The sequence below is a fragment of the Asterias amurensis genome, chromosome 19, assembly GCF_032118995.1.
Source record: "Asterias amurensis chromosome 19, ASM3211899v1".
Lineage (NCBI taxonomy): Eukaryota > Metazoa > Echinodermata > Asteroidea > Forcipulatida > Asteriidae > Asterias > Asterias amurensis.
The window spans coordinates 7,656,315-7,679,923 of NC_092666.1; the positions used below are offsets into that span (position 1 = coordinate 7,656,315).

General features: G+C 38.2%; 1 protein-coding gene across 3 annotated transcripts in view; it reads left to right on the forward strand.

Moving 5' to 3' along the window:
* Positions 1–1,283: 1,283 nt before the first annotated feature.
* The window catches only part of LOC139951235 (uncharacterized), a 90,446-nt gene continuing 68,120 nt past the window's right edge, over positions 1,284–23,609 (forward strand). For all 3 annotated transcript variants that reach the window (XM_071950011.1, XM_071950012.1, XM_071950013.1), the window contains exons 1-8: positions 1,284–1,452; positions 6,817–6,883; positions 11,844–11,914; positions 14,588–14,645; positions 15,469–15,503; positions 17,184–17,274; positions 18,017–18,072; positions 22,500–23,535. In XM_071950011.1, the coding sequence (XP_071806112.1) occupies positions 6,823–6,883; positions 11,844–11,914; positions 14,588–14,645; positions 15,469–15,503; positions 17,184–17,274; positions 18,017–18,072; positions 22,500–23,535 (1,408 nt within the window). In that variant the 5' untranslated portion in view covers positions 1,284–1,452; positions 6,817–6,822. The remainder of the gene's footprint in view (positions 1,453–6,816; positions 6,884–11,843; positions 11,915–14,587; positions 14,646–15,468; positions 15,504–17,183; positions 17,275–18,016; positions 18,073–22,499; positions 23,536–23,609) is intronic.

The window sequence follows — 23,609 nt, forward strand, 5'->3', positions numbered from 1 at the left end:
ATCGTTGAGAATATTCACACTCAAAATTCATTTTAATTTTACCCAAAACGTGTGATATGTTTGTTTGAACAAATCCAGGCATATATAGGGTTATCTAAAACTTCAAAAGCTTTAGATTGGTAAGTTTCATGATGCAGATCGTTGCAGATCATAAAAAAAAAAAAAAAAAAAAACTGCTGGATTGAGGAAGCCAATACTCAATAAAGTTGATTGCATTTTGGAAAACAACAGTTTAGCCTGACGTTTCAACCCCAGCAGCTGAGCAGAGTCTCTCTCGATGGTCAAAATGACAACACACAACAAAGTTTTAATTTCTGTAGCAAAGTCGGAGCACTCAAGATCGAGAGAGTAGGAAACTACGCCCAGTATCAATCTTGAAATGTCCCTTCACCTCTCAGAAATTAATAAAAAGGACCACACTATTTTCAAGGCCAGTGTCATCCAAGGCCAAAATATACTGGCGCACCCCATGCGATTTCTATGGTAGCGATGAAAGGCCACCACACATCGCAAAATCACTTTCTTTACAAATATTTTCGATGTCGCAAATATTATCGCAAATATTTTTTCGCAAAACGTTGTCATTGGAGTAGCTCTCCATGACAAGACCAAAGCCCCCCCCCCCCCCCCCGCCCGCCGCGCATCATGAATGTAGTTTATTTCTCTGGCAATGATGTCCCTTAATAGCTTCCGTACTGGGTGACGTCAACAAATATAAATACTTGCTGTACGGGAATTCCCCGTTGATATGGGCGCGTAAAAGTAAATAAAAGTCCTATTCAACCAACGCTAATTGTTAAATATGGTTAAATATTAAAAAATACAGACACACAAAAATATGTGTAAGTCCCTCAGTCATTCAAAACAAAAACACAAAGATACAGTGCCCGCTGGCCTTCAGTTTTCTTTTCGATTTTAAGGGGGTAGTCCCCCGCCCCCCCCCCCCCCCCGAGCTACGACTGTCGCAAAAAACCAAAAAAACGTCACAGGTAGAGGTGGTAATTTCGAAACGCAGAAATAAAAGCAGCCATCTTCGGAAAGGGGTCCTACGCTTGAGAACAAAATAGGACCATTTTGTCAGGCCTAACTCACCAAACCACCCAAAATTGTGAGTCAGGATATATGGGCCATATGTCAACAGTCCCTGAAAGTTTGGGCCCTCGAATCTGCCATTTGCAGAAAATTTTACAAATTATTAACTCGGTGAGGCTCGGCGCATTGATTCAGTCACTATTTACTGAGATGCGCCCATCATATTGCGTTCAGTCGAGATATATATTGCACGTAAGCAATTTCAAGGCCGCCATTTTTGCTTGGAGTTTTGCTTGGACTTTTGTCGTTAATCGTTGGATATTTGAATGTTTGTCATCAATAAACTGCTGAACGGTAACTCAGAGAGCGGGATAAGCTAGCTGAGACAAAGTTTGGAGAATTTAAGCCAGATAAAACTAGGTAGGTAGGCCTGCCTTTTTCTTTTGCTTTCGTCAATCTTTTGCGCTCGATATTCTGAAAATCAGTATCTCGACGCAAAATGCTTGGCCACGAAAAATCAAAAAGATGTACAAGAACGGGGTGGTCGGCACTCCTTTTTATGTACATTTGTCTTTAAAATCACAGTGATTTTATTTCAAATGATCACAAGAACTCGGACAGTCATGCAAAATGTTTTTCAAAACAACCCCAAACCACAAAACGCAGCATCAAAGATACATATTGTGTTGCCTACCCGGCGCACTCCCAATAAACAACTCAAGACTTACTCTGCACACTGTTAGGTGGGGTTCCTGGCATTTTCCGCTATAATTACCGGTATTCTTCTACTACGTGTATCAACTTCGCTGTATTGGTTGAATATTTTTCGTCTGACAGGAGAAAACAGTGAAAACATAAAAACTTTTTTCCAATCAAATGCTATGTAACTTCACATCATGGTACGGAAGACCGCATTGGGCATATCTTTGGATGGGGCAGACTGAGAGTTGTGTTTGGAAAGTGACTCTCGTTTGTTCTGTCTATACCCATTCTCTTTGAGCACTGTGTTAAGTACTCCTAGAACTATTTCGGTTTCGTCCGGCTATCGTCTCCCATAACCTCATAGGTTTATATCTCTCACGCGTTAAACGATGATGGTTCAATCATTGTTCAATGAATTTTGGAATCGAAAATCTCTCTTTATTTTAATTTTAATCTCGCCAAAATTAGGCTCTATGTGTCCTTTGATATCTCAATGTCCGAGGGGGCGACCAGAGAACCCACTCCGCAATCTCAAAAAATGTTAAAAGTTATAAATTTTAACCGTAATTCAGTCCCCAATTACTCCGTTTTACCACTACACTACAAATGCTAATTGTCCCCGAACGCATCGCGAAGTCACGACACGTGACGAGCGTGCGCATATGATTTTTTTCCAGGACAAACGTGGAGAATTATCTACACCTGTTTGTCCTAGAATAAAAAAAACACTCGATCCGTGCTTTGCGTACAAAGACATATGGACACGCGTCTGGGAACCAGACGTCTGATTTCTAGACGCGTGTCCATATGTTTTGTACACAAAGCACGGATCAAGTGTTTTTTTAAATTCTAGGACGGACGAACGTGTGCGAAAATTCTCCACGTTTGTCCTGGGAAAAAGATAATATGCGCACGCTTGCACGTGTCGTGACTTCGCGATGCGTTCGGCAGAGTTCAACGCGTGAGAGATATAAACCTATAAGGTTACGGGAGACGATAGCCGGACGAAACTGAAATAGTTTTAGGAGTATGTGTTAAGGTGCTCCAGTTCATTTGGCAAATGTTCTCTGTCACAAATCATGTGTGGCCTTCGAAGTAGGGTCCAGTTCATTGAGGCTTTCACAGAAGGAGGATGAAATGACCAAGCATTTAGATAGCGGTCTGTATGAGTGGGTTTTCTGTACACTGTTTGTGCAAGAGAACCATCAGTCCTCAAATGACTACATCACAGAAAGGTAATGAATAAGATGTCTCTGTTTCCATGGTGAACAGAATGTTGGGATGTTGGCCGTTAAGGTGACTAAGGAAGTCATCAAGGTTTTCTAATCCATGTGACCAAACGATGAACGTGTCATCCATATATCAGAACTGTACCCAGGGCTTTCTGTGCAAAATCTTCCATTAATATGTTCGCTAAGACTGGAGAAATAGGAGACCCCATGGGGTTCCCAAAGCCTGTCTGTATACCCATCTCTCTGTAGTGTATTTCGCGTGGGATGGTAGACAATAATCCACACACTGTGCAAAGGAGCTGCCGTACTGGAAAAATGTTTTATTAACTATACCTGGGAATGCAGGTCATGGTGTGACCTTTGAAATGAGCTGTATGCAAAGTAGACAGTACTTAATATTTATGAGCTGGGTGTAACCAGGTGGGCCAAAGCAAATATAGCACAATTCCTCCCCACTAAATATGAAGTTGATTTCAATGTTCAACAAGTCCGGTAAACAAATAATAACAGTGATCCATTAAATGTATAGGTAAACAACAGTTCAAAACAACTTGTTTGAGTGAACATCCAAAAATGAGTAAAGTCCATTAAATATCAAAGTAATCCATGGCAACATTTTTGTTTGTTGAATAAAACACCTTAACTATGACTTTAAACAAAATCGTCTTCTTTTTTTTGGTTTTTATGTGCAGTCGGTTATAAATTGAGTTTATCAGGAGGTTTATGTTCGCGTGCGGGGTAGCGACATTCAACAACATGAGGACTACCCGACATGGAAGGTTTAGTAGGTGATGACGTTTCACTAGGTTCAGTAAGGTCTGGTTCAACTGGTGTTGGTGTAGGATTGTCCATTTCTGATGGTACGATCTGTGGTATGACATCATAGGGTACAGGTACATTGAGATTAGGGGGTTTCCCAATGTCCGAGTCGAGAAGTTGGTCAATATGGCGGCTCCAGATCATGTTTGGACCGACACAAACTTCATAGGACACAGGTCCAGTGCGAGCATGTACCACACCAGGTATCCATTTTTGATTGCCTCTGTAGTCGCGAACGGAGACAGTTTGACCAATGTGAAACTCACGCGTTACATTGGCAGATGTGTGTGACGCAGTCTGATCCATTTGCTTGTTGTTGACATGACGGTGGACATTAGGCTTTAGAATATCCAATCGTGAACGAAGGTTTCTCCCTAAGAACAACATTGCTGGAGATTGTCCGGTCGTGCTGTGTGGGGCACTCCTGTATGCAAACAGAAAGTTAGCCAATTTGGCTGCTGTGGAACCCTTCTCCCCATTGATTTCAGCGCTTGTTTTAAGGTTTGAACGAATCGTTCAGCGGGCCCATTCGTAGAAGGGTGGTACGGGGCAGATGTAATATGCTTTATCCCGTTACGCTTCAGAAATGTTTGAAACTTGTCCGATGTAAACTGTGGGCCGTTATCGCTTACTAACTGCTCTGGCACTCCATTCCGTGCAAAAATGCTGCGTAGAATTTCAATTGTGCGCGTAGAGTCTGCAGATTTCGTGCTCACAACCTCAGGCCACTTGGAGTGGGCGTCCACAACTACAAGAAACATTTGGCCAAGAAATGGGCCAGCATAGTCAATATGAATACGCTGCCATGGTGTTGTGGGCCACTCCCATGTGTGGAGTGGTGCTGACTTGGGATTGTGCTGTACTTTTTGGCATCCAGCACAACCTTTCGCAAGTAGTTCGATGTTATTATAAAACGGCAAGCTGCCAGAAAAATTATGATTGTCCGCCCTTTCTTGTCCTTGTGTACCTGTACTCGTGCTTTGAGAATGTTGGCCCGTTATACCCCGAGTTACGTGTAAAGGCCGTGAAATATCCTGACTATTAATCTGTGGGATGTTCGCAATTATTGGCTCTTTATACATACTAGATGTTTGAAACCTTTCCGTATTCACGGTACTCGTGTTACCTTCTAGCGTTACTGTTGGGGCTGTACTTGCCCCAGCATTAGGTCTGAAAATGTAGCGACTCACCTGATTGGCCCGGCTAGTAAGCCATCAGCTTCACCACTCTCTGTAGCCGCCCATCTTCGCCTTCCTCATCAGGTATCACTTGGATTTCTTCAATGCGGTTCCCACTTCCAGCGAGTTGCCAAGAAGGTACCGAATTTTGCGAAACTATACAATCTATCTTAACTCCTCGGTGGCAGAATATTCAATGACGGTTCCCAGAAAGACAAGCACCCTTTCCCCAAATGCATTGCTTTGGTTGGTTGAAAGGAACAATGGAACCACGTCTGAATGCGCCCTGACAATCCCAATCGCTTATAGCCCCGACTGTGCAACCTGACTATAATTATGCATATTTCCTGGTGTTAAATCGGTTTACTGCGTTACGCATTAAACCCTATTAAAGCCATTGGACACTTTCGGTAAACAGTATTGTCCAAGGCCCACACTCGTGTATCACAACTTCTATTAAAATAACAAACCTATGAAAATTTAGGCTCAATCGATCGGTCATCGGAGTCGAGAGAAAATAACGGGAAAACCCACCCTTTTTTCTGCACGTGTCGCCGTGTCATGACATGTGTTTAAAATAAGTCCGTAATTCTCGCTTTAGAGAATTTATATTGTTTTAATGTTTTCTCAAAAACAAAAGCATTTCGGGGAATAATATTTCAAGAGAAGTCTTTCACCATTACCTTCTGTAAACCCTGTAAGTTGTTTGTAAATCTGTGAACTTTTTTTCTTCTTTTCTGTACCGAAAGTGTATAATGGCTTTAAAGAAAACAAAATCTATTTCCAGGTGCCTTTAATGTGAGTGTGATATCACCTAGCACAAATTTTATTTGCAGTAAAAGCCTCGATGTATATATAGGCCTACATGTACCTACAAACACAAAATTAATGTAAATAACTTAAAGTCACCTGGAAGTGGTATTTTTTCAAAATAAAGCTTTTGTCACTAATATATGTGTTTTGATGAGTTGAATGTGAATAAACAGTTAACTAAGGTTTTAAAAAATCAGTTCTTATGTTATTTACAAATTTAAGAGTAGACCCCGACCCGAGAGGGCGCTGTTCGTGACGTCAATCGAGGCAGACTTTGCCTGTAATGCGTAGAGTAAACACAATTGCAAAGTACATGTACGGACCAAGTCGTGAGTTTGTGCGTTTCAAAAAAAAAGAAAAATGATTTTTTTTCCGGCAATGCCGACTAGGTGTATTGCTGCTGAATGCAGAAAACACTTTTTGAAATGTACCAACTCACGACTTGGACGTACATGTACTTTGCACGTGTGTTTACTATACGCATTGCAGGCAAAGTCTGCCTTGAATGACGTCACAAAAGGGGTAGGCGGAGTCAGCACCCCAAACAACTTTATATATTTTTTAAACATATAAATCGTGACAAAACAATTACTAAAAAAAATTGTTTTATTGTTCGTAAGCATATACTCTTACGTTTGAAAGAAAGAAAAAAAAATCTATTTCCAGGTGACTTTAAATTTATTTATTTGGAAATAAACAAGAATTTGAACACATATTTAGCCTACTGCTTACACAGGTGTGTCTTCCCAGAGTTCCAATATAAACCAGGAGCGTAGCTTGAGTTTTTAGGACCCGAGATTGAGAGCTATTAGTATGAATGTCCAACACTAATGAAGATACCCAAGATGCAATCTAGTCTGGTATCAGTCACACATCCTTGACCCTCTTTTCCTTTGGCAAAAGACTGCGTGTGAATTTGAAAAGTAACGCTAAACCTAAAAAAACAAATACAAGAAAAATATTGTTGGTGCAGGTACTTACAGTTATGCGAAAGTGAGTGATGTGCCATCATTTTTTTTATTATTATTATTTTTTTTTAGTTCACAATGGCTGAGGCTCCAGAGAGAACAACTGTGACAAAGGAAGTAGAAAAAACCAAAGACAAAGGTTAGTTGGTGATTAGCTGAGCGTGGGTTCGAATCCCCAGCCATCTTAGTTAACAAATCTAGTTATTGACTACAACTTGATACTGTATCAGTCTGTAAAAAAAACTAATTAAGAGTCAGTTCAGGTAAATAATTGACATAGTTGCTCACGGTCAAAAAATGAATTTTTTTTATACTTTGTTGGTGGAAGGGCCTTGGGGTGCAAGTTAACAAAATTGCATTTTCAATTCTATATATAGCCCGTTGCCATGGTTACGGCTCATTTTGTTTTTTGGCCATTTTAGGCCGATTTTGGGGTCTGAAAAACTGGTTTTTAGCTCATATTTACAACTCCACCCCACCAAAATGCAACATTATTTCAAAAAACCTTTTATATCACTACAAAGTATCATCCTTGGCCTTCCTTGAGAAAAAAAAATTATTGCTTTAAATATCACCCTTGTGCTATTTTTGCATCATGCATTACAGTATGTTTTTAGAACTTGCAAAATCGACATTTTTACCCTATTTTTGGACCCCAAAATGTCAACTTGCCAGGGGTCTCAGAAAATTTTCCTTTCGGCTGTGATTAGGGCCAACAGTGGTCTTTCCATATCTGGTGTCAAAAAATTGGGCAATTGTATCCTGTTGTGACAGTACTGCCTCAGAACTAGACTTTTTTCCCCAAAACGTGAAAAATGCCTTTTTAAGGGTCTTTTCACATAATATCGAAATACGTGTCCATGGTAAAAAAAAGGGAATATTTTTCTTATGCTTTGTGGATGGTAGGGACTTGGGGTCCAAATAAACAACATTTACATTTCAAATCATAATATAACACGTTGCCATGGTAACAGTTCATTTGCGTTTAGGCCACTTTAGGCCGATCTTGGGGTATGACAAACTGTTTTTTTAGTTAATATTTACAACTCCACCCCACCAAAAAACAAAAATATTTCATAAAACCTTTTACATCACAAAAAGTATCATCCTTGGCTTTACTTGAGACAAAAAAATACTGCTATAAATTTCACCCTTGTGCTATTTTTAGAACGTGCATTAGAGTATGTTTTTAGAACTTGCAAAATCAACATTTTTACCATATTTTTTGCCCTCAAAATTTCATTTTTTTTCAGGGGTCTCAGAATATTTTTCTTTCGGTTTTGATCAGGGCAAAAATTTGTCTTTTTTATTTCTGGTAAGAAAAACTTGGGCAAGTGTATCCTGATGTTAACAGTACTGTCTCAAAAATAGACTTTTTTCCCCAAACAGAAAAATGCATTTTGAATTGTTTTTTCTTCATATTGAATTTCTAACATTAAAAAGTAATAATTCTATCAATCTCGCAGCTTTTCCTAAGGACTAGTGGATTACCCAACATTGATCAGGAACTGTTGATGACCTTAATTTTACAATTTGCCCGGCCCAGCCCCAATCATATATTTCTTGACATTGCATAAAACAATGTTTTGTGAATAGCGCCTCTTTTTTTGAAAGTGTTCCCTTTCGGTTGTTATTGGTGTTTTCATGTCTTCTGGGTAGAAACACTGTGTTTATTGTATCCTGTTGTGACTGATCATGCCTTAAGTATAGTAATTTTTCCAAAAACAATGCATGCTTGTTAAAAAATCTGGCACTGTTTCCATGCCCTTTGAGTAATGAATACAAAGTTTTTATTTAAACATAATGGTATCCAACCAAACCATAACCAATGCTTTGCCACTGAGAGTTCTTGATTTGGCTACTTTACCTATTGTACAGGTATGATTCCCATTGCAAGTAGAGTGTGATGAGCATTCTTTACAAGTTGTCTTTAATACAGGGCCTACTCACCTTGGTCCCTGCCTGCTACCAAATGTAAAACTTTTCATAGAGATAGAGATCATAAACAATGTAGTTTCTGTGCTTGAGGCAGATGGTTTGGAGCATCCAATCATGTCCAACACAAATGTGGGAAATTAAAAAGCCCGCTTAAAAGTGTTGGAAAAGTTTGCCAAGATCTTATTAAAAACAATGATACTAACGATTTGCAAGATGAGCGTAAGAGATCATTTAAAAGGAACACGTTGCCTGGGATCGGTCAAGTTGGTCTTTGAAATGCGTTTGTAACCGTTTGTTATAAAATGCATGGTTAGAAAGATGTTTTTGAGTGATACTTGTGTGGATCATTATATTCTACTTTTAAAATATCTTTCTAATCATATACATTTTGTAATAAACGTTTACTAACGCTTTTCAAAGACCAACTCGACCGATCCAAGGCAACGTGTTCCTTTAATGAAACAACATTGAAAGAAGTTGTAAATACTTGCACCTGCTCAACATAAATAAATAAGATGCATTTGCAGTGACAAAAGTCTATTCAGGCTAGTTTGATTATTTTTTCCATTCACTATCTTACTAATTCATAATTATTATATATGTCTCTGAGAACGATCAACAAAAAACATTGTCAAACATTACCTGCTGAATTGTTTATCACGTTAAATAAACCAACTCTTTTGTTGTTTGCAACAGTACAATTGAAATGAACCCCACCATAGATGGGCCAAAGCAGGTGAATGGCCATTTACTTAGATACTTTGGATACAGTACTTGCTCACTTTTAGAGCCTCTTTGTTCTGATAGGGATGAAAATGTTTAGTTTGGTACCGGGCAGGGGACCAAGAAGACTGTTATAAGGCCATGTATAGACAAGAATAGTAAAGAATGCTCATCGCACTACTTCTCTTCTTGCAATGTGAATCATACCTGTACAACTATAGGTAAAGTAGTCATGACAAAACAAGAACTCTCAGTGGCAAAGCATGGTTATACACTTTTTATTTGTTACTTAAAGAGCATGGAAACAGTGCCATACTTATTTAACAAGCATGCTCATTTTGTTTTTTATCAATTCAAACTAAGGGATAACTTCAAAATGCATTTTTATTGTTTTTGGAAAAATTACCATGTTTGAGGCAGAAGTGTCACAGGATACAATAAACCAAAGTGTTTCTCCCCAGCAGACATGCAAACCATAATGATAGCCCAATCACAACAAAAAGGGAAATATTCTGAGAACCACCAAAACATTAAGACAGTACAAACTTTCTTGATGTGCAAGGGGAATTAAAAAATGTGACTTTCAAAAAAGAGGCGCTGTTCACAAAACTTTTTTTTATTTTATGCAATGTCAAGAAATATGATTGGGCCGGGGCCGGGGTGAGGCCGGGGCGGGGCAAATTATAAGATTTAGGTCATCAACAGGTCCTGATCAATGTTTGGTAATGCACTAAGCCTACAGAGTGCTTATGAAAAGCTGCCAGATTGATGGAATTATTACTAACTTCTTAATGTTATAAATTCAAAATGAAGCAAATATTTCAAAATGCATTTCTCTATGTTTTCGGGGAAAAGGGTCTACTTTTGAGACAGTTCTGTTACATCAGGATACAATTGCCCGAGTTTTTTTTACCAGAAATAAAAAGACAAATTTTTGCCCTGATCAAAACCGAAAGGAAAATATTCTGAGACCCCTGAAAAAATGAAATTTTGAGGGCAAAAAATATGGTAAAAATGTTGATTTTGCAAGTTCTAAAAACATACTCTAATGCACGTTCTTAAAATAGCACAAGGGTGAAATTTTTAGCAATAATTTTTTTTTCTCAAGTAAAGCCAAGGATGATACTTTGTAGTGATGCAAAAGGTTTTATGAAATATTTTTGTTTTTTGGTGGGGTGGAGTTGTAAATATTAACTAAAAAAACAGTTTTTCATACCCAATATCGGCCTAAAGTGGCCTAAACACAAATGAACTGTTACCATGGCAACGTGTTATATTATGATTTGAAATGTAAATGTTGTTTATTTGGACCCCAAGTCCCTACCATCCACAAAGCATAAGAAAAATATTCCCTTTTTTTTACCATGGACACGTATTTCGATATTATGTGAAAAGACCCTTAAAAAGGCATTTTTCACGTTTTGGGGAAAAAAGTCTAGTTTTGAGGCAGTACTGTCACAACAGGATACAATTGCCCAATTTTTTTGACACCAGATATGGAAAGACCAATGTTGGCCCTAATCACAGCCGAAAGGAAAATTTTCTGAGACCCCTGGCAAGTTGACATTTTGGGGTCCAAAAATAGGGTAAAAATGTCGATTTTGCAAGTTCTAAAAACATACTGCTAACAACATACTGTAATTGCATGATGCAAAAATAGCACAAGGGTGATATTTAAAGCAATAATTTTTTTTCTCAAGGAAGGCCAAGGATGATACTTTGTAGTGTTATAAAAGGTTTTTTGAAATAATGTTGCATTTTGGTGGGGTGGAGTTGTAAATATGAGCCAAAAACCAGTTTTTCAGACCCCAAAATCGGCCTAAAATGGCCAAAAAACAAAATGAGCCGTAACCATGGCAACGGGCTATATATAGAATTGAAAATGCAATTTTGTTTACTTGCACCCCAAGGCCCTTCCACCCACAAAGTATAAAAAAAAATCATTTTTGACCGTGAGCAACTATGTCAATTATTTACCTGAACTGACTCTTAATTATTCATTAAATAGAATTATGTTGGAAGCAAATTGCAGAAAATATGTTTGAGCCATTGTTCGTTGGAATGTTGGAGGGGGAGGGCTACTGTGGCAGAGAGTTTAAGTTTGTGATAAGCAAGATGTATGCACATGTCGAGGGTTCCAAGGTTCAATTTGATTTCTTGTCACTAAGAAAATAACACTGCTTGGTAAATATCTTGGGCACAAGGCGTCATGTACGTTTGGCACATGGTTACTTTTTTTCTGATTCTTGATAAGATTTGTCTGTTACCTAGTCAGTTTTTGAGCTTGCAAGCTTTATGAATTTGGCAGCCAAATTGAGAAAGGATCGTAAACACTTTAATATTGGTACTGTATCTCTACGCTAACCAACCATCTTCAATAACTTTATGACACGTTGCTTTGATATTCTTTAATTAACATCCTTGTTTTTTCTGTTTAGAAGGGAAACTGATGGAGACATTGTCATCTCCTGAGAAGGCCCCTCTGAAGCCTGAGGAAGCTGAAAACAAGGTTTGATTTATCACCTGATTTTTAAATTTGGCTAAAATCAAATCAAGCAAGCTCAAGCTTTTCCTTTTCAAGTTCTCACCTCTGTGCACTAAACCTATTTGACAGGAGTTAAGAACTACACTAAAAGAATCAAGCATTTTCCTGAAGAAGATCAGGGTATTTAGGGAGCGTTTTTGCGGTCGCAACCAATAATTTTTTCGGTCAATGCTTGAGTCCAAACTAGGGTGTAAGAATCGAGACCCTTCAGTTTCTTGGAAATTATCAATGATGTAAAACCTTGTGATCAAACGCACACTTTTGAACATGCTAAAACAGTTTGTTGGTTAACCTCTGACAAATCAACACTCTTGTTGACTCGAGTCGGTGACTTGGACTCGAGTCAGACTCGAATCACAAATTTTGTTGACTTGCTACTTGACTTGACTTGGACAAAAATGACTTGTGACTTGACTTGACTTGGACAAAAATGACTTGTGACTTGACTTGACTTAAGCAAAAATGACTCGTGACTTGACTTGACTTGCGCAAAAATGACTTGAGAGTTGAGAGGTGACTTGAATATTGAATAAATTTGATTTTATGACAATAAATTAATAATTATCAGTCGTAATTGTTGCAATAATCAAGTCTTCGCAACGGCGACAATGCCGCTGCTACATGTATCTCGATGTTTACCACAATGCCTATATGGACGTATGTGTAACACGCGCATGCATACAGTATCTGTGTACATGTACATGCACTAGTTTGCGCATAGAAAAAATGAATTCTTCCATACAAATCGTTTAGGACAGCTATGTAGGCGTGTATCCTTAGGCTGCAATAGTAGCAATACAGACGGCTGGAAAAGAGGCTGTACAAGCTTGCGTATTGTATTAAGAATTTGCACAATATTTACTTAAATTATCTCAAATTCTAATAGAAAAATAATACTATTGACCTAAATAGGCCAATATGTAGCACATATTATATTTAGTAAGGTCAATAATTGTCCTTTTAAAGCGTTTCGTCCTGAAATATTTAACTATAAAAACATTGTACTTTTCATTATTTAAATTCTCCCTACATCACCATGCTCCCAGCATGCATTGTGCCATGGAGTTGGGAATTAACGCCGTCTATTCGTGTGTACACACACACGGTGGACGTCTGGGATTCAGCTCAGCAGTACGTTGCATGTGTTCAATTCAGCGCGGTACTCCGCCAGCAGCTGAAAGAATCGTCTTCACCAAATGTTGTTGTAAAAACGTTGTAAAAGTGGTTGACGGACTTGCAACCACTTCCAACTTCGTTCGTCGTTGACAGGTCTCTTAACAGTTTTTTTTCTTTTACTTAAGTTTGCCACAACACCATGGGGTGAGCTTATTTCGGGTTATTATGTGACTCACTGACTTGTGACTTGACTTGACTCGAGTAAAAATGACTTGTGACTTGACTTGACTTGAACAAAAATGACTTGTGACTTGACTTGACTTGAGCAAAAATGACTTGTGACTTGACTTGACTTGAGCAAAAATGACTTGTGACTTAACTTGACTTGAGCAAAAATGACTTGTGACTTGACTTGAGCAAAAATGACTTGTGACTTGACTTGACTTGAGTAAAAATGACTTGGCCACAACACTGCAAATCAACACTCAATTATTAATTTGCAATGAATAATATGCTATTGAAATTAACTCAATAGTGCCGGTTGTACCATAATGGAAATCACTTTATGAGAACCATTATCACAGGGAATCAGCTATGATTTACAAAATGTTTTAAGGATTTTAAATTTGTGTAATAGAGCTCAGGAAATTTTGATGTGATGTAAGTTTAAACGTGATGACTCGAAAGACGTCTACTTAACATGGCTAAGTTAAGTTGTAAGCTACATTGTTGGATATGCCTTATAGCTTGACAACATGATTGTTTAAACCATCACTTTGGATTTAGTTCCCTTTGGTTAATCGTGTGAAATAAGTTGTTATATGGTCAACCTTTAACCAGTTAATTAAGTTGGCCTTTGTTATTTTTAGTTTATAAATAGAGACAAAGACACACTTCTGTTGTAGTATCATCGGGTCATGTTCTCTAACTCTTAAGAATCTCTGATGAAAGTCAGTGAAATCTACAAGACTGTTAATTTTTACTCAATTCATCAATAAGGGAATAAAAGAGTGTCGACGAGTTCTTAAATGCTGTTTAAAAACAGCAGGGAAGCAGGGTTGTTCCCATTCATTAATGCCCTTTTGTTAAAAGCGAAAAAACTTACATTTATAGACAACTGTGAAAATCTTCTTCAAAGCGAGTTTTTAAAGTTTGTGCATTTAAAAACAAATTGTAAAAATCATGTTATATAGATAAATTAGAAAAGAGTTTGCGTGCCAAATCTGCTCCAGAGCGAAGTTAAAAAATGTTTTTTTCTTTTAATGCGTGTTGGGTTGTGTGTGCGGGAAATGTCACATGCTCTTACAATTGCATTCCGTGTAGGTAAATTTGCGCACATGTGCTTGGGACACCCATCACGCTAAGCCAGCTGGGTTTAAACTGCTGCAGGTACATAGTCTTTATCCGCCATGTACACACTCCCTAAGTGACGCCCTCTCTGTCTGTGTATAGTTTTTTTAAAATATGATATAATTGGACTTTTTACTAACTCTAAACTTTTGTCTACTTAATTCAACCCAGCCTCCTGAGGACCTATTCTTGCCAAGGTCTTCTTCGTTGGGTTTGGATGATAGTTTGGGTAAGTTAATGGATGTGAGCAGAGAAGTTGTCCAAAACAAAATAAATAAAAAAACAAAGCTTTTACTAAACTTTTTTTTTGGGGGGGGGGGCGGATTTGTACAAACACTGCAATAATGTGATGGTTTTAAGGTGAAGAACCAAGGTCCGCACGCATGAGCAATGCACATAACAGTAAATGTATGGAATGCCTAATTAAAATAATGACTGTTAAAGGAACACGTTGCCTTGGATCGGTCGAGTTGGTCTTTGAAAAGCGTTTGTAACCGTTTTTTATAAAATGCATATGGTTAGAAAGATGTTGTAAAAGTAGAATACAATGATCCACACAAACATGCCTCGAAATTGCGTGGTTTTCCTTTTACCTCGTCGACTAACACGTCGGCCATTTATGGGGGTCAAAATGTTGACTCCCATAAATGGCCGACCATGTTAGTTCGCACAGTAGAAGGAAAACCACGCAATTTCGAGGCAAACTTGTGTGGATCATTGTATTCTACTTTTAAAACATCTTTCCAACCATATGCATTTATAAAAAACGGTTACAAACGCTTTGTTTTGACCAACTCGTCCGATCCAAGGCAACGTGTTCCTTTAATGTCCATTCAAAATGATGTCAAAATTCCATCAATATATACCTTCAAAGGTTATCAAAACAACACAACTAAAGTGAAATACAGTACATGATTGACACAAAGTCTTCAGTCTACAGTCCATAGAGTTATCTCCATAGGCAGGGTTTTTCCTTAGATTACCTGATTGTTATTGCTATTTATAGTTAAACAAAGGTGTACCTAATTTGGTTGTGTCTTTTTTGTATACAGAAATAGAACCACTACAGAGTGCAAGAATGACAGCTGTAAGTAAAAAAAAAAAACGTATTTACAAAGTTACATAGATTAAAACAGTCTGAAAAAGACACACTCAAGTATAACATGAACAGAAAATGGCAAATTTACAAAGTATTGGAGTTAGCTTGGGGAAAACCAGCAGTGAACAAACCTGCAAGTAAAGTACCCCGTATTAACATACAGCTGGTGTGTTAAATAAATCACTGCACTCCATTAAATGGAGTTTGGAAACAATTATTGCCTGTATTGATTAAGGCTTGTAGGAGGAACACATGGTCTATTGAACACAAAGTAGTCACACCGGGGGTGTGTTTGATGTTCGGCTAAAATCAAATCAAGCAAGCTCAAGCTTTTCCCGTTCAAGTTCCCACCTCTGTGCACTAAACCTGTTTGACAGGAGTTAAGAACTACACTAAAAGAATCAAGCATTTTCCTGAAGATGATCAGGGTATTTAGGGAGCGTTTTGGCTGTCGCAACCAATAATTTTTTCGGTCATTGGCAAGTGATAAAGAATGGCCAATTCAACCGAAACACATCCTTGATTGAATCAATGAGTTGTTAAACTAAATAATGTGTTTCAATTAATTGAGCTTTTTTTCTGATTGGATGTCGCCCAATGCTGGAGTCCCAACTAGGGTGTAAGAATCGAGACCCTTCAGTTTCTTGGAAATTATCAATGATGTAAAACCTTGTGATCAAACGCACACTTTTACTAAACATGCTAAAATAGTACGTTGGTTAACTTCTGACAAATCAACACTCAATTATTAAATTTTCAATGAATAATGCTATCGAAATTAACTCAATGCCAGTTGTACCATAATGGAAATCACTTTATGAGACCCATTATCACAGGGAATCAGCTATGATTTACAAAAATTTTTAAGGATTTTAAATTTGTGTAATAGAGCTCAGGAAATTTTTGATGTGATGTAAGTTTAAACCTGATGACTCGAAAGACGTCTACTTTAACATGGCTAAGTTAAGTTGTAAGCTACATTGTAGGATATGCCTTATAGCTTGACAACATGATTGTTTAATCCATCACTTTGGATTTAGTTCCCTTTGGTTAATCGTTTGAAGTAAGTTGTAATATGGTCAACCTTTAACCAGTTAACTAAGTTGGCCTTTGTTATTTATAGTTTATAAATAGAGACAAAGACACACTTCTGTTGTAGTATCATCAGGTCATGTTCTCTAACTCTCGAGAACTGTTAATTTTTACTCAATTCATCAATAAGGGAATAAAAGAGTGTCGACGAGTTCTTAAATTGCTGTTTAAAAACAGCAGGGAAGCAGGGTTTGGTTTTAGCAGTCTGGCTTTACTCTAAAGCATGTACTGGGTGTATTCATGCCCTGTGTAGCACTTTCAAATCTGTTGAATCACCATAAGTCCTGATACAAATTGACATATGTTTTGATTTTTAATAGTCAATAATAGTTAGTACTCATAACTATAATCTTTATTCATTAAGGTTTGATTTGGGGTTCACCCTTTTTTGCTTTTATTCATTTGTTATATGTGTTAACACTTTTGATGTAAATGGGGATTGCATTTTATCGATAGTTATCCCAGGTAATCACCCCCCCCCCCCCCCCCACTCAGAATAAAATATATAAAAAAAAATTAAAAAAGGACAAATAGCAATGCTCCGACTCTAATCATCCATTGAATTGTTTTACCCAGGATTCTCTACTCCGTGCCATTTTTCGGTCGCTTTTACCAGCATCAGCTGCTTCTACATCCTCATCTTCAAGTGGTTTTGTAGGATATTCTGGTAGGTAAATAGATGTAGTTTGGTTTTCATATTTTAGATTGGTAAAAACAAACAAACCCAAAAATAAAATAACCAAAATTGTAGAGTCTGTCTGCTCCCCTTAAACTCCTGGCCTTCGACTTAAAATAATAAAATACAGTTAAAAGTATTGTACATTTAATGCTGCTGCACCTAAGTGCATCAGACAATCTCATTTAATAGCCATTTCCAAAACTTGAGGACCTATTCTTGCCAAGGTTTTCTTAGTTGGGTTTGGATGATAGTTTGGGTAAGTTAATGGATGTGAGCAGAGAAGTTGTTAAAAGCAAAATAAATAAAAAAACAAAGCTTTTCCTAATCTTTTTTTTTTGGGGGGGGGGGGGGATTTGTACCAACACTGCAATAATGTGATGGTTTTAAGGTGAAGAACCAAGGTCCGCATGCATGAGCGATGCACATAACAGTAAATGTATGGAATGCCTAATTAAAATAATAACTGTTAATGTCCATTCAAAATGATGTCGAAATTCCATCATATATACCTTCAAAGGTTATTAAAAAAAACACAACTAAAGTGAAATACAGTACATGATTGACACAAAATACTGTCACAGGCAAGATGATGGCTAAAGTGGACGAAGACCGATAGTATAGAGTCCATAGAGTTATCACCATAGTTTATCCTAAGATTACCTCATTGTTCTTGCTATTTATAATTATAAAGGTGTACTTCTAACTTGTTTGTGTCTTTTTTTGTACACAGGAATAAAACCACAGAGTTCAAGAATGACAGAAGAGCAAGAAGAAGAAAACTACAAGGTTTGCTAATAAAAAAAATTGTCATTGGGTACAACGGATGTCTTATCCTCAAATGTCTTACCCTCGGATGTCAAATACCATAATGCGATAATGGAATCCCATCCGGAGGGTCAGTTACATAGGTTGACACAGTGAATGTAAATGAGTAAAAAACACTTGTTTTATCCGCCATACCACTCTTGCAAAGAGCCATGTGGCGGCCAACTTCTTTTAAAGTGAAAGACGGGTATTTTCAACAGGATGAAGAGTGAAGTTCGTTTCAATTTCATTATCAAAAGAGCGAAACTGACACCACTCGGACAAGAGAGTGACATTTTTACCCTTTTACATTAAGAGAGTTCAACTGTCACTGGTTGGTTTCTATTTCATGACTTGAAAATTTCAGCTTCAGTTCCTGCCCTACACACATTATAGAATATATAAAGTCTGCATCACAAATGTACAGAAATTTCCATTTCCATTTGGCACATATGAATAGAACAATTATAAGTTAAAAACAGTAATTAAACAGATTAAAAGGGTCAGAAGTAGACACACTCAAATATAACGTCAACAGAAAATGGCAAATTTACAAAGTATTTGAGTGAGAGGGCAAAACCAGCAGTGAACAATTCTGCAAGTACCCCTATTTATGCAATGATCAATGATGTAAAACTGCTGATCAAATGCACACTTTTGAATATGTTAATTTAATATGATAGTTAAGTTCCGGGTCAGTTACATAGGTTGACACTGTGAATGTAAATGAGTAAAAACCACTCGTTTTATCCGCCATACCACTCTTACAAAGAGCCATGTGGCGGCCAACTCCTTTTGAAGTGAAAGACGGGTATTTTATTATTATTATTATTATAATATGAATAGGGTAGATGGCCTTAGCTTTCGATCCAATCCGGACCTTCTTCAGAGGCATAAAACAAGTACAAACAAATACATATCAGAAAATAACAGCCAATCAAAGTTTCTATTTCAGAGACAATATTGGTGGCTATGAACCAATAGGAGTGAAGTGGCGAGAATAAAGGATGTTTAGAATGAAAGGATGGGTTACTGGACCATAAAAGTGGTAAATGTATTGTTCGACAACAATGCAGGGAGACATGAAAGGGTAGGATTAGAGAGCAAGTTGCATCATGATGCAACTAACAATGGTCAATTAATAAGAATAGCAAGATCAAAGGGATGATGATTTTAAAAAATAGGTATGAGGGACCTGTGGAAAAAAAGAAGAAGAAAAAAAAAAAAAAGTTTTTTTTTACTTATATCAGATAGTTACAGTGATGAATTTATAAAAACAACTTTAAACAAGATTAATTTATACTTTATGTACAGAATATATACAACATATAAGTTCTTAGGCCGAAGTGAAGTGGAGGGTAATGAGAAGTTATTTAACACCAGTGTTTATGTTAAGTCCAAAGGGTTTGACTGTCTTGAGTTGGTGAATCTTGTGTGATTCTCTACTCTTGCGGTGTGTGTCATCACCATTGCAAGCTTCAATCACCAGAAGTTCAACATCACTGACACTATGATTGGAGCTGTTGAAGTGGATAGAGACTGGGTACGGTTTCTTAGTCTTTATGGAAGAGACATGATTCGCAAAGCGAAGACTAAGTTTGGTCTTAGTCTCTCCCACATATTGTAGCCCACATCTCTTACATGATATGACATAGACTACATTAGACGTGCTACATTCACAGTCGGTCTTGATGTTGTATGAAGAGCCAGTGGTATGACTCTTCACCTTAAGTGAGGGCTTAATGTGCAACGTCCTGCATTTGGAACGGGTACATTTGTGACAGCCCAGTATATCTGTCGGGGGTTGTGTTTGGACTGTACCTGGGGAAGTTTGGCCCTGACCAGTATGTCACCAAGGTTCTTAGGGCGGCGGAATGCAACCATGGGAACCTTGGGGATTGCTGAGTGTAACCTGCTGGAGGAGTGAAGTATAGGCATGTTATTATTGAGAATTGAGGGAAGTTTGGGTAGTTTGGGGTGGAAGGTGGTGACCAAAGCAACTCTATTGGTCGGAGCTTTTTTAGCTCCCGTGTTAGTCAACAGAGTATGACAAGGTACGTTGAGAGCCCTGTTGATAGCAAGTTGGACCCTACGTTCGCTGTGTCCCCTAGATACAAGGTGTTTCCTTAGCTCTGATGAGCGCCTCTTGTACAGGGTATCTGTGGAACAGATACGCCTGATACGTAAGGCCTGACTGTAAGCAATTGCCTTCTTACAGTGACTAGGGTGACAGCTATTGGAGAGAAGGTACTGGTGGGTGTCGGTGGGTTTACTGTAAACATCTGTGACAAGGCCATTAGGAGACTTGGTTATTGTCACATCTAGAAAGTTCACACTGGTGAGAGATTGTTCGGTAGTGAACTTTCTGGTGGAGTGAAATGAGTTGATATGGTTAATAAACTCATCCAAGCTGTCTTGGTCACCACACCAGATGGAGAAAATATCATCAATAAATCTCCACCAAACTAGTGGTCGGTTGGGGGCGGAGGACAGGAGTCTGTCCTCCAACTGAGACATGAATAGGTTAGCATATGAGGGTGCCATTTTGGTACCCATGGCAGTACCCTGTACCCGTAGAAAATGCCTGTCAGAAAATGTGAAATTATTCTTCATTAGAATGTGGCTCATGAGTTCCTTAATATGACTCACTGAGGGGCGGGACTGATTACTAGCATTGAGGGCAGAGACACATGCACTCATGCCTTCATGATGGGGTATGTTAGTATACAGTGATGAAACATCAAAAGTAACCAAAATAGCAGAGTCAGGTATTTAGTGCTTGACCTCATCTAGTTTGTGGAGAAAGTCTTTGGTATCCTTGATGAAGGAAGGAATACGGCAGACTAAGGGTTTGAGGAAGCTATCGACAAACTCAGAAATGCGCTCTGTGGGGCTACCATTCCCAGATACAATAGGTCTCCCCGGGTTATTGGGCTTATGTATCTGAGGTAGAAGGTAGAATCTTGCTGTACGGGGGTCATGTGGGAGGAGATAGTTAAATGTATCTTTCTCAATACCATTGGCGTTATAAATCCTAACCAGGGTGTCACTGATATCTTGGGAGAAAGATTCAGTGGGATCAGAAGCACATTCAATGTAATGATCAGTGTTACTGAGCTGTCTAAGGCCCTCAGCAATGTAGTCATGTGTGTTCATGACTACAACTGCAGACCCCTTGTCAGCCCGTTTAATCACTATGTCTGGTGATTGGCGGAGTTGTGTAAGGGCGTGCCGCTCATCTTGGGGGAGGTTATTGGGAGTAGGGGTACTGGGGGCCTTAAGAACCTCGGAGTTAACCGAATTGATGTATGTCTCTAGAGACACATCTCGGTTCTTAGGGGGTACCCAAGTGCTCTTTTCCTTGAAGCGGTTGCGGGGAATGGGTTGGGTCTCCACAGATGACTCATCATCCATGGAGGGCTCTACATGAAAGTATTCACGTAGGCGTAACCTACGATTGAATTGGGCCATGTCCTGTTGGAAAAGAAGTTGGTTAGGTTCTCTGGGTGTGGGGCAAAACTTAAGACCCCTTGAGAGGAGTTTAACCTGTGGGTCAGTAAGGACCATGTCAAACAGGTTAACTACAGTATTGGTTTCTGGCGACCTAACAGTAGGAGGAGCAATGCTGGCTCTCTTACTGTGGAAACGTCTATGGGTGTGTTTCTTATGGTTAGCCTTATTATATATATAGTGATGAAGAGTGAAGTTCGTTTCAATTTCATTATCAAAAGAGCGAAACTGACACCACTCGGACAAGAGAGTGACATTTTCACCCTTTTACATTAAGAGAGTTCAACTGTCACTGGTTGGTTTCTATTTCATGACTTGAAAATTTCAGCTTCAGTTCCTGCCCTACACACATTATAGAATATTTAAAGTCTGCATCACAAATATACAGAAATTTCCATTTCGATTTGGCACATATGAATAGAACAATTATAAGTTAAAAACATTAATTAAACAGATTAAAAGGGTCAGAAGTAGACACTCAAATATAACGTCAACAGAAAATGGCAAATTTACAAAGTATTTGAGTGAGAGGGCAAAACCAGCAGTGAACAATTCTGCAAGTACCCCTATTTATGCAATGATCAATGATGTAAAACTGCTGATCAAATGCACACTTTTGAATATGTTAATTTAATATGATATTCAAGTTCTGACAATCTTATCAACACTCAATTATTCAACTTGCAGTAAATAATGTAGTTAAATGTAGTTAAATGGTGTAATACCATCAACATAATTTCAATCCTGCCCAATGTATGATGATGGAAATCACTCACATATGAGACCCTTATCAGGAATGACCAAATGTTATTGTACCTTTGTCCCTTCATACCATCTCTTCATTACGTTTTATCATTAATCTTGTCACTCATTTCAACAATGTTCTGATTAATTTGTAGTCTCTTCTGAAGCATATGAGGCATATCTCAAAGGAAATCGTGGAGCTCTCAACTATGGAAATGACAGAGAAGCTATCTGGTCAGTATACATTGATGGAGAAATTGATCAAAGAACAGAAACAGCTCGTAAACTTCCAACAAGAAATGGCAGCAAGTGTAGAACAAAGAGCAACTGACAGTCAACTGGATCAACAGACATCAAGAGACTTGTCAGAATTATTTGGTTTTTTGAGTAAGATCCACTTGGTGTCATTAAAGCTGAATATACATAGGATGAAATCTGTTGATGAAGCTCAAACAGACACCAAAGTATCAGAGAAACAAAATCAATTAGACAAAATGGAAGAGGCTCTTTCTAAACTGGAGTGGACACTGAGGCATCTTGGTCTCGACCGGATAAGTCCTGATTATACACCGCCACATGTCAGAAAGTATGAAACAAAACAGTACATGATAGAAAGGGTATACTACTGCCAACAAATGCTAGTTGATGATTTGCAAGGCTTGGCTCAACAAACCCTACTGGATAAGGAGCCTGCCTATCAAGAGCAGTACATGAAGAATCTGAATGTGCTCATTAACACACAGCAGCAATTGGTTCAAAACCTCACAGATCTGCAAAAGCAGAAAAAAGGCAGCAAGCTGGAGAAGGAGTCCTCTAAGCAAGAGGATCTACCTGCAGGGGAGATTGGTAAACAGCAAATTGAACTGGAACTGATCAATGAACAGACTAATTTGGTGGAAGATTGTCTCCACTGGGTGCAATGTCATAGAGGATGGCAAGGGTCATTCCACATGGGTCATGACATTGGTCATTCCATCTTTATGGCGATATGTTCGGTACATACAGTGCATCGTGCTCATGGTAAGATGTCCCATGGTATTGACCACTGGAAACACCTCATGGAGAGCGTCATTGATTTTATTGACAAGACGATTTATGGTGAAAATGAAAAATTTGTTAAAATTGAAATGGAGATCATGCTCAGTCAAATAAGATTCTTGGATAGAGCTCAAGTGGGGACTAAAAGACGAGGTAAGAACATTAACATTAACTTTTCAATTCATCTCAATATTTATTAAATTGTTTTTCCCATACACCTAAAAGTA